The sequence below is a fragment of the Panonychus citri genome, unplaced genomic scaffold, assembly GCF_014898815.1.
Source record: "Panonychus citri isolate SS breed McGregor unplaced genomic scaffold, ASM1489881v1 Contig00134, whole genome shotgun sequence".
In the NCBI taxonomy this organism is placed as follows: Eukaryota; Metazoa; Arthropoda; class Arachnida; order Trombidiformes; family Tetranychidae; genus Panonychus; species Panonychus citri.
This window is the reverse complement of record NW_026515539.1, coordinates 3,801,123-3,817,349: the sequence shown is the minus strand read 5'-3', so window position 1 is coordinate 3,817,349 and position 16,227 is coordinate 3,801,123. Positions and strand designations below refer to the sequence as shown.

General features: G+C 32.8%; 5 protein-coding genes across 5 annotated transcripts; 1 reads left to right on the top strand and 4 right to left on the bottom strand.

The window, feature by feature from the left end:
- Positions 1-1,131: 1,131 nt before the first annotated feature.
- On the bottom strand, positions 1,132-2,277 carry LOC128391462 (uncharacterized). The gene is made up of 3 exons (XM_053351356.1): positions 1,868-2,277; positions 1,655-1,802; positions 1,132-1,577 (listed from the first exon to the last, which is right to left on the bottom strand). The coding sequence occupies exons 1-3, from the start codon at positions 2,143-2,145 to the stop codon at positions 1,257-1,259; spliced, it is 747 nt and encodes a 248-aa protein (XP_053207331.1). The 5' UTR covers positions 2,146-2,277; the 3' UTR covers positions 1,132-1,256.
- A 161-nt stretch (positions 2,278-2,438) lies between these two features.
- On the top strand, positions 2,439-6,588 carry LOC128391459 (ABC transporter F family member 4-like). Its single transcript, XM_053351350.1, has 7 exons — positions 2,439-2,900; positions 3,337-3,411; positions 3,662-4,013; positions 4,091-4,246; positions 4,324-4,766; positions 4,860-5,337; positions 5,433-6,588. Exons 1-7 carry the CDS (start codon positions 2,805-2,807, stop codon positions 5,621-5,623), a joined length of 1,791 nt encoding a protein of 596 aa, XP_053207325.1. The 5' UTR covers positions 2,439-2,804; the 3' UTR covers positions 5,624-6,588.
- A 13-nt stretch (positions 6,589-6,601) lies between these two features.
- On the bottom strand, positions 6,602-7,369 carry LOC128391399 (blood vessel epicardial substance-like). The gene is made up of 2 exons (XM_053351285.1): positions 6,948-7,369; positions 6,602-6,884 (listed from the first exon to the last, which is right to left on the bottom strand). The coding sequence occupies exons 1-2, from the start codon at positions 7,367-7,369 to the stop codon at positions 6,602-6,604; spliced, it is 705 nt and encodes a 234-aa protein (XP_053207260.1).
- Positions 7,370-8,044: 675 nt separating this feature from the next.
- LOC128391461 (uncharacterized) lies at positions 8,045-15,789 on the bottom strand. Its single transcript, XM_053351355.1, has 3 exons — positions 15,218-15,789; positions 9,482-10,055; positions 8,045-9,246 (listed from the first exon to the last, which is right to left on the bottom strand). The coding sequence occupies exons 1-3, from the start codon at positions 15,518-15,520 to the stop codon at positions 8,804-8,806; spliced, it is 1,320 nt and encodes a 439-aa protein (XP_053207330.1). The 5' UTR covers positions 15,521-15,789; the 3' UTR covers positions 8,045-8,803.
- LOC128391458 (cuticlin-4-like) lies at positions 10,682-13,991 on the bottom strand. Its single transcript, XM_053351349.1, has 2 exons — positions 12,781-13,991; positions 10,682-12,654 (listed from the first exon to the last, which is right to left on the bottom strand). The coding sequence occupies exons 1-2, from the start codon at positions 12,844-12,846 to the stop codon at positions 10,879-10,881; spliced, it is 1,842 nt and encodes a 613-aa protein (XP_053207324.1). The 5' UTR covers positions 12,847-13,991; the 3' UTR covers positions 10,682-10,878.
- Positions 15,790-16,227: the final 438 nt, after the last annotated feature.

Sequence of the window (16,227 nt, the reverse complement as noted above, 5' to 3'; positions counted from 1 at the left end):
TTGTTTAGATCGATGTGTCGCTAAATTTGTAGATGTTCACAGTAAGATCGGTAAAAAGGTGGCCGATTATACTCTTCAGGAGCAAACAGCGGCCAAACAAGCGGCCGAAGGTGCACAATAATTAAGTAATTTAGTTTCTTTCCTCCCAATTAGGTTATGTATTTAAAAAATATTTTCTAAAAATTTAGTTCAATGAATTGAAAATAAACAAAAAATTATTGAGAAAATTGGAAACATCGTCCAAATCTTATGAACGTGTTTCTATTTTTCTCGATGGCGATTGGAGACAATTTGTCAAATGTTCATCTTCGTTTAATGTTCATCTTGGAAGTCATCATTTGACACATCATTTTGATGAAATAATCATCAGAATTATCCGATTTAGATGAACCCGGTTTATCTTGTGAAGGTGCAGGTCCAATGTACTTGTCAACTTTAACCTCGACTCCATAAAGCCAAATTGATTGATCCTTTTGTCTTCTAGGAATTAAAGTTAAATGGAAACACTCTGGCCTAGGATAAAGTTTATGCTCATATTGAAGCATAATCATATCATCAAGATTCTCAATTAAATCTCCTTTTAAACAAGTTATATATTCTCGGGTTGATTTACCATGAACTTCAACAAATTTAGCTGATGAAAGTAGAGAGAAATATTTAAACCTCCAATTATCTTGTTCACCATCAATCAGTGAGATTGTTAACTGACAGGGTTCAATTGTTGAATCACAATTTAATAATTTACCATCAACTGGTTCAATTAGAATACAATTCTCGGAGCCGATTGCATCTTGAATGTTTAATTCTGATTGTTCATCATTGTCACTCTTGTTATCCAATAAGATGATACAATTTTCCAATGATCCATGTGTTATTTTCCATGAGGGTGAGAGAGACACTTTGATTATATCACGAGAAACTTTAGCCATTTGAGAAGGTTAATTGAAATGGTTAAAGATCAAACGTTAATCTAGTAAATTAAGAGTTAAATTGTTTTCACAATAAAAACAAACTATCAACAAAATGAACAACAATCCATTTAAAGTGTGCCAAAGAAATGCTGCCATCTTTAGAGTAAATTGTTTTCCAATCATCAAATTTGATTTAGAATCAATTTCCAAGTAAAACTAGTTACATTTCAATAGTTTATTGATTAGACTGAGCCAATTAAGAGCTCAAACTAATCAACTTGATAAAGATACAAATATGTACTACTGATAGATGCTGGTGTTTGGTAAATTGTTTTCTTGATTGTTTTAGACATCGGGCCATTCAAAAGGTATTTTGATATCCTGATATTTTTCTCTGCCTCGAATACCTTCAACTACCATTGGATGTTTTGGAAAAGCATCTTTACCTTTGAAGAAAGTGTCGTTTTCAGGATCAAATCGAATATATTGGTTGATAATATGTAAATTAGCTGGTAATTCATTTTGACGTCTAGAGAGATCATCGTATGTTGTTAATCCTCTGATTGGTGTTTTGTAAAATTCAACTACATCTCCTACGGTTTTCATTAGATGTAAATCGGGACTAGGAACTTCATGGTCAAGCTGTTTGTCACAATCATTTATAAACTGTTGAAGAGAAGGGAAATTTGAAATTCTCTTTTAATGGAACAATCAAATTTATCGATGAGATTATCATGACAAACCTTAAATTTTAAGAATAAATCGTCAAGAGGTTGATTTAACCATTCATCTTCTTTTCCTGGTTCACAAGTGAAATGAGAAGAGTAAATGGTTTTGATGAATTCGACAACATCTTCCCTTGGTTGATAGGCACGAATTTCTCTTGAATATCTGAGAAAAAGAGAAAAAAATTAATAGATCAAGAAAATTTCTACAGAAAATTGATTCAAACTTACCCTCTAGTCTTCAATGATTGAGCTATACGATCGAAGAGCTCCAATGATCTACCTTGAGCTTTCTCAGGGCAGCTACCATATTCTTCGTTTTTAATAAAATTTCGCCGTCGAATTAATGTTTTTTCAATTCCTGCCTTTGTAACTTTAGCCCAGGGAAACTTTTTCTCTGAAGATTCTTTATCTTTATTTCTCGTTCCATCCTTAGTAACAGTTGCATATCGAAAAAGAACACAACTTGAAGAAATACCACGAGTTTGCACAATAGAAAGAGGCAACATGTTCAACAGAACAAAATTGTTAACCAATAAGAAAAAGAAAATACAAAATAAATTCTAAACAATTAACCAAAAAAAATGAAAACAACAATCACATTAATTGAGAAAAAAAAATTTCCTTGTTTACACGATTTCGGTTATTTCGGTTATTCAGAAAACCGGTCAACAAGTTTACTTTTACTCTCAATAGATGTCACTTATCGTAGAATATGAAATTTTAAATGGTCACCATGGTAACCGAATGAAGCGCCGATCAGTTGGAAGAACATGTTAGCTTGTTAATTGCGAATAATTAACTGTTTGAGAAAAAGAAACAATTAAACTGAAGTGATTTTAATTGTTACAATGAGAAGATCTTAACTATGTATTACTTTAAAATTCTACTTTGAATTGTGATTTCTTCTATTCTCCTGTTGTTTGGAAAAGAAAATTGTCTAATTCCAGCTTAGAATTTGATTCTCCAATACCGACTGGCTTTTCCTTCGGCTTTCACTTTGCTTTTATTCTCATTACTTTTTCTCCTCATCATTAGAGTTTTTTTCTTGTGTTAATAGTTAATTTTTATTTTGATTTTCTTTTTTGTAATTATAATTGATATTATTGATTGGTTTTTACATCAAATTCTTTATTCTTTCAATTTCACCTGTTATTCAGTTGTAATCATGGTGAAGCTCATGTTAAAACCCTTAGATGATGCCTCCAAATCGGTTGAGATACCTAAAGGAAAGACAACCCTTGGTAGAGGACCTTTGCTAAATGTATTGTATCAACTTTATTTTTTTTCTATTCCATTTTTTTTTCTCTCTTCTCTTATTCTTCTTCTTCTCCACTTGATAACCTTTCTCATGTGACTATAAACTGTTGATTAACTTGTATGACAATCTCTAATTTCTCTAGTATTGGTCTTAATTATCTGATTGTTCTATAGCTATTTAAATTGAAGATTGTCATCCCGGCCAATTGCCGGTTTTCTTTGGTTCAATTTTCTTTGGACTTTTTGGTTTTCCATCTTATCCTCTTTCTTTTTTTCTCTTTCTCTCTCTCTTTCCTCCCTCCTTCTCTTTATACTGCGCTTTCTCTTTTTCCTTATTTTCTCTTTTGGCCTAATATATTATATGTATATAAATATATCTTATTTTCTTTCTTTTTTTTTCTTTACCAATTTTCTCTTCTTCTCATGGTTTAACTTTTTAGTGTGCTGACAAGAAAGTGTCACGAAATCATGCTATTTTGGAATTCAAAGAATCGGGAGAACTACTATTAACCTCTGTAAGTATGATGACAATAAACAGAAAGCATTTAAATATCTTCTTTAAGGGGAGCAAAGAAAAATTCGATCGCTACAAGTTGTATGTATATGCGTATATGTCACTTGGCACTTTAAACTTTACCTGTTAACATCTTTTTAAATTAATGATGTCATCAATTTGGTTAACCTTTGATTAGAAGCTAATCGTATCATTGAAAGTAATATTTCTTGTTTTAAATATGTTTTTGTCTTTCAAATCTTTTTATACAGACTCATGTTAATCCTTGCTACTTCACTACTGAATCTGATGGGCAATCGAAAGTTTTAAAACAAAACAAGACACAAAAATTGTCCAACGGTGATACATTTAGCCTTCTCCCTAATGGCTATAAATTTCAAGTAGAACTTGGTGACTCTGAAAGTTCCGATGCACAACCTAAAAATAATGATCACAAAAATGATAAAGAGTCGGAATCTTGTAATGGTGACAGTGTTAAAAGTGCAGATCCAAAAACAGCAAACAATGATGTCGACACTTCCGAGGTCAAAGTTGACGATGAGGATACTAAAGATACAGATATTAAAAAATCTGATGAAAAAGTTACTGGTGATAAGCCAAAAGGTATTTGTTTGTTATTATTATTGTTAGTCTTTAAGCAACGGTGATTAATGTTTTCCACTTATCATCTTCATTTTTAGGTGGTCGTCCAAAAGTTGATAATGACAGCGAGGAAGAAGATGAAAATGATAAAGAGGATGATGAAGAAGACGATGACATAGAGGAAGAACCTAAAGAGAAGAAGACAAGCAAGCCGGCTAAGAAAGAGAAGGATACTAAAGCAAAAGACACTAAAGGTATGTTTTGGTTAACCGATTATCATGAAGTTTATTTTTCATAATTTTTTTACTCTCTCTCTCATGTTCACTTTTAGTTGCAAAGAAAAAAGCCAAAGATGACAGTGAAGAGTCCAAATCAGAGGATGAGGGAGACGAGGAAGATGAAGAAGAGGAAGACGAAGAGGACGAAGAAAGCGAGAGAGAAACAAAAAGAGGTCGAGGTAGAGGTGCTGCTCCTAAAGGAAGGCCTCCCAGAAAAGCTGCCCAGGCTCAAAAATCATCTAAAACTGTATCACTTGACGATTACATTGTCAGTGATGACGATTTCATGGATGATGGTAGTGAAGAAGAAGCTAAACCTAAAAAGAGAGGCAAGAGAAAGAGTGATGATTCTGGAAGTGATTGGGAAATAGAGCATAAAGGTGGCAGTGGGGGTGGAGGTGGTGGTCGAGGTTCAAAGCGTAGATATGACTCTGAAAGTGAGTCCGGTAGTGATTGGGAAAATGAGAAACGTTTTGATGTTAAAAGAAAAAGAAGGGTAAGTGATATTTATCTATTTATTTCTTCTTTTTTTTGCTGACAAATGATTCTTTTAATTAAATTAATTTTTTGCTCTGATTTTAATCAACAGACTCCGGCTAAACATTCCGCAAAACCAACTCGTCGATCAAACAGGGTAAAGCCAACTAAAAGGGGTAGAAGAGCTCGTGACGAAGATTCCGAAGAGGAAGAGGAGGAAGATGACAATTTTGATGATGAGGAGGTTGACAAAGATAAAAGATCACCATGTAAACAAGGAAAAGGCTGTGGTCGCAGGAATCCATCTCATCTCAAAGAGTTTTCTCACCCTGGAGATGATGATTTTGGATCAGATGACGATGATTCAAGAGATGAAAAAGTAGAAAAATCTCAAAAACAAGATAAACCTCAACCTAAATCTCAACCCAAAAAACCCAAGAAAGTTGAAGTTGATGATGAAGATGAAGAAGACGACGATGACGAGGAAGATGAAGAACCAGAAAGGAAAAAGCCAAGCCCACCATCTAAACGAGGTAGACCAGCCGCTAAAGGGCCCGCTGGCAGGCCTAAAAGAGAAGCTACTAAAAAAAGTAAGTTCATATTTCCATTCACCACAAAATCTGTGGCGTAAAGTTAAAAGAAAAACTCATTTAACTTTCTTTTTTTTTCTCTCTCAAATAAATAGGTAAAAAAACCTACGACAGCGACGATATCGATGAAGATTTCTCAGAGGAAGAAGTAATGCCCAAAGCCAAGAAAAGAGGAGCAGCTCGTCGAGCAAAAAGTGAATCAGAAAGCGATTTCGAAGAAGATGATGACCTTGAAGAATTAAAACGTGAAGCTAAAGGCTTCATGCGTAAAAAGGCCAAAGCGTAATCCACATTCCGCTTTCTGTTTAACATCTAAAAACAAAATTCACAAATGCGCTTAAAACACCCTCATTGTGGATTAACTTTTCTAAGGCTTAATTTCATGTTCAATCTTCTCTCCATTTACACCTCATCGCTCCTTAAGATCAGCTGAAATATTCCCACTTTTCACAGGATTAACTGTTCTGGCCGCGATACCCTCACTTCATCCCTTATCCATTACCGATCACATTCACTGACCTTTATTTGGTTATAAACATTTCAATTACTTCATAAAACTTTTCGCAGCCATATCCAATTTTTTTTCTTCTTCTTCGTCTCCATGAGAAAACAGTAACCACACACAATCTTTATATCATGCATACACCAAAAGAGAGAAAGTAAACTCTTTTCTAAACAAAATGAAAGTGATGTTGTGTAGCATCAATGAAAATATCTTCTTCTTTTTCATGATCAATCTCGTCATTACTTTTAATTTTATCGATATCATGACAGAAAAAAAGAGAAGTAAACAATTGTCAAAAGTTATGCATTTTAGAATTGGTATCATCATCACCATCGTCATCATCATCTTCATCGTCATCGTCATCGTCATCGTCCTCCTCTCAAACACTTCTAAAAAGCATTTCTACACTTAAATAATTTTCTTTTCTGTTTCCAAAATTCTCTCTCCTCTCTAATTGTGAATGTTCTTGGTCACCAATGATCCGTCAATCATCTGGGCAATTGATTATTCCCCTTTAATCCAACCATTATCATGAATAATCCTTTTATATCCAATTAATCATCTCTCTCTCTCCCCCAAATCATATCTTTAAATCCATGTAATCTCCTTCTTTTATAATCATTGGGAGACTTCTGTTCCTTCCAAGAAGCAGCCTAATATCCAGATGAATTCCCTTTGAAGTAACAATCTGTAAGAAGTAAAATATTGACAGAAAGAAAAACCAAAATTAGTTAATCATTAACTAACTTTACCATTGGTTTAATGTGTTGATCGAACCTTTTTGTTCATTGTGAACAATTTCTCGGTAATATCTCGAGCTATAAGATAACTTAATGCATAAGAAAAAGCAGTTTCCTTTATCAAATGATATTCGAGGTTTGATCTTTCCCATGAAATATATCGACATGGAACAGCAGCAATTATGGAAACATTCATTTTATCCTCATTGGAATTGTGACAATTTGATTCAAATTCAGGAGAATCCATGAACTCTAACGGTTCAATTGGATGTAAATAATTTCCATTACAAATCACATTCGCTCTGTAATTAATATAAATGAATTTGATTAACGTTTGGATGTTGAAAGAGAAACAAAAATCTCACCTTCCAGAAATTAGTAAACTTAATCGGTCATTTTTGGTCAAATTCTGTATTGAATAAGCTTCACCAGCTTCGAGTCTATGGATTGTCGCATTGTCGGGGCACGAAAGTCGTTGAAAGGTTAATTTGTTTACTCCCATGGGAGCAAACATGCGATTGTAAACACGTTCCAATGATTTAGATGAAAAATTAACTTGCCTGAAGGTATAAAAAAGGTGAATCGTATGTCCGATATTAACTATCAACATAACAACACTCCAAGTGAATACCAAAGGTGAACAAATGACCTTAACTGACCAATCACATAATATAATTAATCCAATAGTTGATGAACATCGTGAGATCAGTAGCCCATTTTCAAGAGGAATATCAATATAACCAAATGCTAGGAAACAATTAGCTAAATGAAACAACCAATTGTCCATTTTGAATTAGCAATCAATTAATGTGAAAATTGGTTAACTCACAATTAACTCAATTCGAGATGAACACTTATTGGTAAGATTGAAAGGATTCAGATTCTAATCGAGAAAATCGAACCATATGATTCAAGGAAAAGGGATTATCTTGATTCTGCGGGAACACATCGATCGATAAAAATCCCATCGTTAAATTGATCATCTAAAACTAAATTACCAACAATCAACTAATTTTCTTGCAATTTAGAAACTTAACTTTTCGTCCAGTCAAAGTTTCGTAACTCAGGTAAATTCACCTTTTCTCTTATACACCTTTACCTGAATTCCATTGGAAATTATAATTATCACTAATCATTTCTTTTCCCATTTTAATTGTTAACAAAATCATCTTTTAATTGGGTAATTTAATTACTCTCGGGGAAAGTGATTAAATCAATCAACTTTCATTTAGTTTACCAGGTAAATGATGAGAAAATAACCGATAGATGGAGCCACTTTTTTCCTAATTTTTCCTTAATCATTGATGCAGAAAAAGTTAAATTACAACAATTAAGATTGTGTTTATTTCAATTGTTGTCACTTCTGATGAATCCTTGATTAGTACATTAATTGTTTGTCCTTCCAATAATCAGTAATTGGATTTCTCCTAATCATATAAATAAACAGAATCCATTGTGAACATTTCAAAGTATTTTAATGATTTTTTTTTAATTATTTCTTAATTAGTGATAAATAATTGAATCAAATTTTTTTGGTAGTAAGTAAGAAAAGGTGAGAGCACTGAATTCAGAGTTTCAAATGATTAACTATGAAATTGTGAATGTTTCATGGTGAAAGAAAAGTGAACAATTAATTCTAACCAGGTAAGAGAGTGAGAGTTAATTGTTTTGATAAATTATTAGCTAAAAGTTTGATTTAGTTTGTTTTCTAGTTGTCAATTAGGCACATAAACAAGTAATGGTGATAAATGATTGAGTTGAAGAAACACAATTAACAATTAAGGGAGCAAAATGCCGGGAGAAACTTAGAAAGGTAAAGTTAATTGTTGTTGTTGTGATCAAGAAATTGACAATAATTAAAGTGAAAGATGAAGATTGGGTTGGTTAAATAATTGAAAGAAATTAATTCAATATAAGATTATATTTATAAGGTCAAGAACAATTAACAATCTTTCAAACATAATTCCTGTTCTGTGATCTATTGGCTTAATTGTCATTGCAAGCACAACGACAATCAAGTTAATCATGGCAATAATATCATTCTCAAGGGCTTTTAATCACTTTTTCAGCAATGGATCGTTTCCTTTAGCGACTAAATTGTTAATTTGGTTAACTTTTTTTTTCTCAATTGTCTCTCGGTTGTTTAGTTTTTAAAGTTTTTTTCGTTTTCCTTTTTTTTCTCATTTTTACCGAACGTTTTTCCCCAACAACAATTAACAAATCAGTGGACCCTGTAATCAGCGTAATTAGTGTAAACTCCTTGATTAGGATTCTGGTATCGAGGGTCTAAATTGAGCATTCCGTATGAAGAGTTTGGGTCAAAATCGTAGCTCGTCTCATCAGCGGCCTTGTCAAGATCGCCGGTCACTTTTTTATCCTCATCTTTTTTCAATATTGATCGAGTTGATCGTTTAACTATTTTCGCAGTTGATTTAATTGTTGTTGTTGGTGTTTTTGGTGTTGTTGTTGTTGTTGTTGTGGGTGTGGGTGGTGTAGATGTTGATATCTTTGATGATGGTGAAGTAAACATTGAATTTGAAATCGTTGGCGAGGGTAAGTTAATGTCAAAGTTTTCTGATCCACTTCCGGGTCCAAAATCAAACTCATTGTTTCCGTTATTATTATTACTACTTGCGAATCCAAAATCGTCATTATTATTACCACCTAAAGGAAAACAATTAAAAGCAGAGGGAACAATTAGTTTTCTTGATCATCTTCGTAGTCTCTGTATTAACAGAGTTTCTCATTTGATTTAGTTAATATTAACGAACCTCAAACTTTTAAACTGAATTAATTTGCTACAATCGGAGGGAAGGAAAAAAAAAGTTTTCGAATAGTTTGAAAAGTTAATTAATTTGTTTAGACTTTTAACCGGTTATTTAATTAACTGTTGACTTACCTCCGAAACCGAAGTCACCACCATCCCCTGAATTACCACCGCCAAAGCCGAAATCATTGTTACCAGAATTACCTGAACCAGGTAAACCAGGGAAAGGTGAGTTGTTGTTTCCACCGTTTCCACCAAATATTGGGATAGGAAGACCCGATCCACCATTGGAACCACCATCATTACCACCGCCGAGATTGGCTAATTCACTTAATCCATCACCACCACCATTACCGCCTGCAGTGGGTAAACCATATTCACTTGGATTGAAACCATTGTTACCTCCATTATTGTTTCCACCTAAAGCGGGAATACCAGGGAAACCAGCTGATGAACCACCACCACCTCCGCCGCCGATATTGGGAATACCTGGGAAACCATTGTTATTATTTGATCCACCACCGAGACCAGGGAAACCTCCGCCATTATTATTACCACCGCCATTTAATCCCGGTAAATCATTGTTGAAATCAAATGGTATCGGTGGTGGTGGAGGTGGTGGAGGAGCAGCACCACCATTGAAACCACCTTGGGGTGGACCAAAGTTTTGATTATTCCCTCCAGGATAAGCTGAACCAGGTTGACCCTTTAATTGTTAATCATTGATATCGAGAAGCAAAAGTTAATATTGTTCAATATTACAGAAAAACAATTAACTCATTCACTGATTTCGTAAACTCAAATAATTAATTGTGATTGTCTATCTGAATATTTTTAATATATTAAATGGATCATCAAATAAGATTATTATTATTATCATTGTGTAAACATGAATCACGTAAAAATGGTTAATTGTGATCAACAATTAAGGTTCAAGTTTGATTCAAGTTACAATTACGTGTTAAAAGTTTATCACCAAAGGAGCTTTAAGTAAGTGTAACAATTAAAAATGTCAAATCCATTTCATGGATCATTTAATTTAGTTGTTATCACCCACTAATCAATCAACCCAATCAATATAATAGCAAAAATGATTAACATTGAATCTTTCATGCAAATTTATCATCATTATCATCTGATGATGATACCGTTATTTTTGTAAATCGTTAATCACTAATTATTAACAATTTTCTGCCTCCTCTTAACGTAACTGATTAACTAATCAGTTTCCGGAAAGATGACAATTTAACTGGGTTAGTGTCATTATTATCATTATTAGATGAACAGTTTTCTGTTGGAAAAACAAAACAAAATTATTTAACAATTGATTGATTGTTAGATCAATCTAATTAATATTAGATATTGATTGTTAATGTATAATAAAATAAATAGTATTTTTTGTTTAATTGATCAGATGATAATCAATAGCGTATGGGTTAGGGTATTGGAAGGATTAATTGAATTGAACAAATGATGATGAGAAAAAAAAATGATTGTGATGGTTAATTGTTATAATTAACATCTAATTTTCAACAAGAAGCTTCTCCGGGAGTTTTAACTTGTAAACTTCTGAGTGATGCTAATTTGGATGGATCTAAATTCTGGTAACTAATTGAATCTTTAAGTGAAACTGAACATGAACGATTCATTAGATTAACACGAAGGTAAAGGAAGACAGCAATTAACGAGGAAACAATTAACATTAATCCAACGATTACGACGGTTAATGTAAGGACAATACCAGAGATACAGTAACGATTTGCCGAGTCAAAGGATAATAATGATGATGAAGATGAAGATGAGGATGAGGATGATTCTGGTCCAAAGATGTCGAGAGTTTCAGTTTCATCGGTTGTCGAAGTGAAATCAAATGAAATATCCCCTGGGGCAACAACTCGAATTGTTTTCTGAGTACTAACAGCGGTTGTATTGTTAATCGCTCTCTTGGTTCGTGGTCTTTGATATAAAGGATGAGATGATAATGTTTTCGGGTGGATAAATGTTGCCGCTGGAAGAGGCCAAGTTCGGTTAAGGTCATCTAAGCGGGACGATGGAAGTTGACTTGCAACCATTACTCTTGGTGCAACACCGGAATTGATCATCGCTGCTCCAGGATATTGTTTGGCATTGATTAGTGTTGATTGAGAACTAGAAACACTGTTAACATTAAATGTCGCAGGTCGATTACCGTTAATATCAACCGCTGTCGGTGATTGTTTACTCTCTTCTCCACCTTCTTCGGGATGGAAAGTGGGCTCTGATCCGGTGTCAGTGCAACTTGGAACTGGACAAGCTTCTCGACAAACTTGGATGACACATTGAAAGTGAACGTTAACTGAGTCGGGGAACTTGAATGCTCTGAAATAAGCATAAGTTGCAACCGATGCTGAGTAACCAAAGTTTTTAAGTTTACGAAATTTGGACATGATTCGAGGTCGACTTATGCAACCATATTCATCGACAAGTTGAATGGGTCTATGGTTACCATCATGAGCGACACAATTACGGACCAACATGTCAAATTTACCATCATCATCTTTAATTGCTAAAACCATTGTCATTGTTTGACCAATTTTAACCAAACCCGTTGCCTCATTATTGAAAGGACCTTTTCCCGCTTGAATTTGCATCCAACATTGAATATTATCACCAAGGAAATTGGTGGTCACTGCGTCCATCATTTCAACTCCAAGAGATTTAAATGAGACCGTTTTCTCATAATAATCGTACCAAGTGCAACGTAATCGACGAGCTTGATCCCAAACCTCTTGGACTTGTGGATCGTGTTGAATGATGATCGTTGATTCAGTGAAAAGCCAAGGTTTAGACGAACCTCGAGCTCCATGAGCTTCATCTGAACCAACCATTCCACAAGCATCAAGCCTAAGGTCAAAACTAATCTCCGATTGTCCAGTCGCTGGTGGAGCATGGACACATTTAGGATCACTGTAGTGTCCTTTTGAAAAGATTACTCCATAAAAGGGTCGATCAAAATCAATCTTAACCGACATTGAACTTTTCTCACAACGAACATGAATACCTTTGATCAATGGCACTTCAGGTCGTTCCAAAGGTAACGAAGGTTCATTGGAACGTGAATGAGAATTTGATCCAACATCAGTTGATAAATGATTGTCACCATTTTGTTTACTATTCTCATCATCATATGATTCACCTTTTCCATAATATGATGGATTAGATGAGGATTTGGATTTAGGCAGATAAGCCGGTGAACGAGTCTCTGGATCAGTGGCTTCCTCTTCCTGTAGATCAGTTTTACTGTCAATCTCTTTACATTCACCATTCTATTGAAATAATCATATGCTAATCCGTTAATCAACTGTTGATCACTAATCATCTTCTAATTGCTAACCCTTCACCATAATCTAAAATTAACCCACGAAAATGAAAAGTTTAGTTCCAATGCTTACCTTTGATAAAATAATCACGATAATAGCTAAACAATGGATTAACTGTTTAAATTGTTTGCAATCCATTTTGAAATCTCCAAGATTAACACAAGATTAACTTAAATTAACTTGAGAACACAATTAAGAAACAATCAAAAGGTAAATAAGTAACAATAGATGATAGAAAAGTTAATCCAATGGAATCGACGAGGAAAAACAAAACAAAATAAAACAAAAGAATCAAAGTAAAAACAAAAAACTTAATTGTAACAATTTACTCCCAAGATTTTGGATTAGCTTAATTTCATGTTTATTACAGTTAACATAAGTAAAGTAAGACAAAGATTTAAGAATTTGAGTTAATCCAATTGGGATAAGTGAATTAATCAACTAAAGGTGAGGTGATGTGGTGAGAAATTGCTACCGATACTTAATGTTAAAGAAAAGTCAAAATATGATCAATTTAATTGTTTACAATTAGCCCCCTCTGGGTAAAGTTAACAGTTATGAAGATGAGCGAAAGGTAATATATGAAGATGAAGGTGGAGGGTGGGGGTTAGGATGATGATGATGATGAGTATTTGGAGGAGGTATTGGTGGTTGTTGATGAAGGTGAAAAAAAGATGAGACCTGATTTAGAGCTTGATGAATATTGTATTTAAATTACTATTGATAATAAGCAATTTTCGTTATAAGAAAAATCAGTAAACAGGAAAATTGTTTCGTCTCAATGATTTAACCAGGACGACATAGGGATCATCATCGTTGGTATCATCATATACTCATCCTAATCTATCATCATCATCATCATCATCATCATCATCATTATCAGTGAATCAGTTAAATGTTACCTTTCACCTATTTTGCTCCCCAACAATTTAGGTGAAAACTTTTATGATTAACGCAATTTGAATAGTATATGATACTTATTCATGTTATTGATAGATGATAATGATTTTCATGATGAGATGATTATGATAGAGTTGTTTATTTCCGTGTCATTTGTGATTTGGTTATCATCATGACGAAATGTAAACATGATTTAATTGATTGTGATAATATGATAACTTAATTTGCTTCTTGAAAAAAACCAAAAATCAAATTCAATTCATACAATTGATATGAGATTATTTCTTGATAACTTTAAATTGTTACAACGATCAACGATTGATTATTGGTTATTGATATTTAGATATTGAGATTGTCAGCAATTTAATTATTGGACAATTTAAATTGTTATTCTGAGTTAATTGTTTTTCTTGAGGATTGAAACTTTTTTGTTTTGATTTGATTGTTTCGCTTTCAATATTAAAACATTTCAATGTTTGCGAAAAGTTTTAATTTGATTGAATTGAATTTGATTGTCATGAAATTGATTCTAATTATTAAATTTACAAACTGCTGATTGAGTTAATTGTTGAAACAAAATTATCATTTTGTTGATTGTTAAGGTTGATTGTTTCTCTCTAATTGTTAGTTAACTAAACGTGATAATTATATCATTTGCTAATAAAAGTTTTCTATTGATGATTCTTAATATAAATCATCATGATAACTGATTATTAATTGTTACTGTTTTAAAACGATTAACAGATAGTGACAACAATTAACTAATCATGATCCGTTTTGATTGAACAATTTAACGTAAAATTATATATATTAATATTTGGAGGAGACAATTTTTCAAGAAACAAATATTGGTTAAGATAATTATAAATCTAAGTAATTAAACTAATTAACTTTTACGACTGAAAATCATCACCATCATTATCTAAAACAATTTACTAATTATAACAATAAGGTTACTCGTACGTTAATTGTTACAGAAATAAATATTATCAACATAAATTAATAATTCTAATTGTTTGATCAGATATTTTGTTCATTGTTAATCTTGTTGGTTGATCAAATCAGGTTAAACATGTAAATTGTAATCTGACAATTTGTTGCTTGATTAATTTAGTTTAACCGGAAAAATGACAAGGTTGTGATATAATTGATTAAGATTAAGATTATTAAACAATTAAAAAGCTACACTATGAAAAGGTAAATTAAATAATCAGCAACCTTGAAATTTAATTGTTAAACTGATTGCGGAAACGGCAATTAATTAAAATGAAAGGTTAGGCCTAATTCAAGTGGGGAAAATTATTATTAATTATTGGTCAAAGTTTTCGCGATTAATGTTAATCATTCAACCTTTGAATTGTTATTAATCCAATTGTAGTGATTAGTTGATTAAAATGATTGTTATCCAAACACAGTAATTCAAATGAGGACAATTAAAAGATAATCAAATTTATCAGTTGACAAAATCGTCTAAAGATCAACTGATTAACTGAATGATTTAAATCTAGAATTTGAACCAATTAGACAAACACGAACTTTTATATATATCAGATATATAACAGATCACAATTAACTATCAAAGTTGAGCGATAAGATGATAATCACTTACCTGGAATCCACCAGAATTTCCCCCTGATTGCCCTGAATTGGGATCTCCATTAGGATAATTGTAGGTGTAACTATAAGGTTGAATTCCAGTATTGTATCCATATGAATAAGGTCTGATTCCTTGATTAAATTGATAATTTTGAGGTCCATTGGAACCACCCTGTCCATTGGTATTCCCAGAGTTTCCTCCATTATTACCTAGACCTGGATCACCACCACCATTAGCACCGTTATTTTGACAATGAGCACAACAAATTAATAGTGAAAACGTAGTAAAGATAAACTTTGATCGTAACTTGATCATGATTATTAAATTATCGAAAAGAAAAAGAAAACAAATAAAAACTTTTTTTTAATCCGTTGAATTTGATACAACACTTTAAATCCAAAGAAACTTTAAAAAAGACACTGAACTTCAAGTTGGTTGCAAAAAAAAGAGAAAGTAAAAGTAAAATTGAAGTGAACTTTTCGAGGATCACGATTGAAATGTCCAACACCCAACGATCGAGTCTCTTTATATATTAGGTAAATGTAGTTTCCGGTGCAAGACCTTATCTCAATACGAATTTATCTCAATATAAAAAAAAACACTTTTTCTTCAGGGAACATTTTCTTCGTAACTTTTACTTTCGTTTGTTGTTCTATCTCATATTCTCAACCTTGACTTCGTCAACAGACCATATCCCCCACAATAGTAAACAATACTGATGATGATGATGGAGATGATGAAGAAGGTAAGAGAGAAAGAAAGAAAGAAAGAGAAAAGAAAGACCGAAACGATTTACTTACTTTTTGGGATAGCCCATTTTCCAATACTCAAATTCAACACCCTCTCTCTCTCTCTCTCTCTCTCTCTCTCTTGGTGTTTCTTTCTTTCACTATCCATTGGAATCTTAATAATCTATAAGATATTAGATTGTCAACTGGATAAATCCCAACAATTACCTTACAGGTAAGTACAATTCTATTTATTTTCTCGCGATTAAATGGCCTCCATTAATTTTCCCTTTC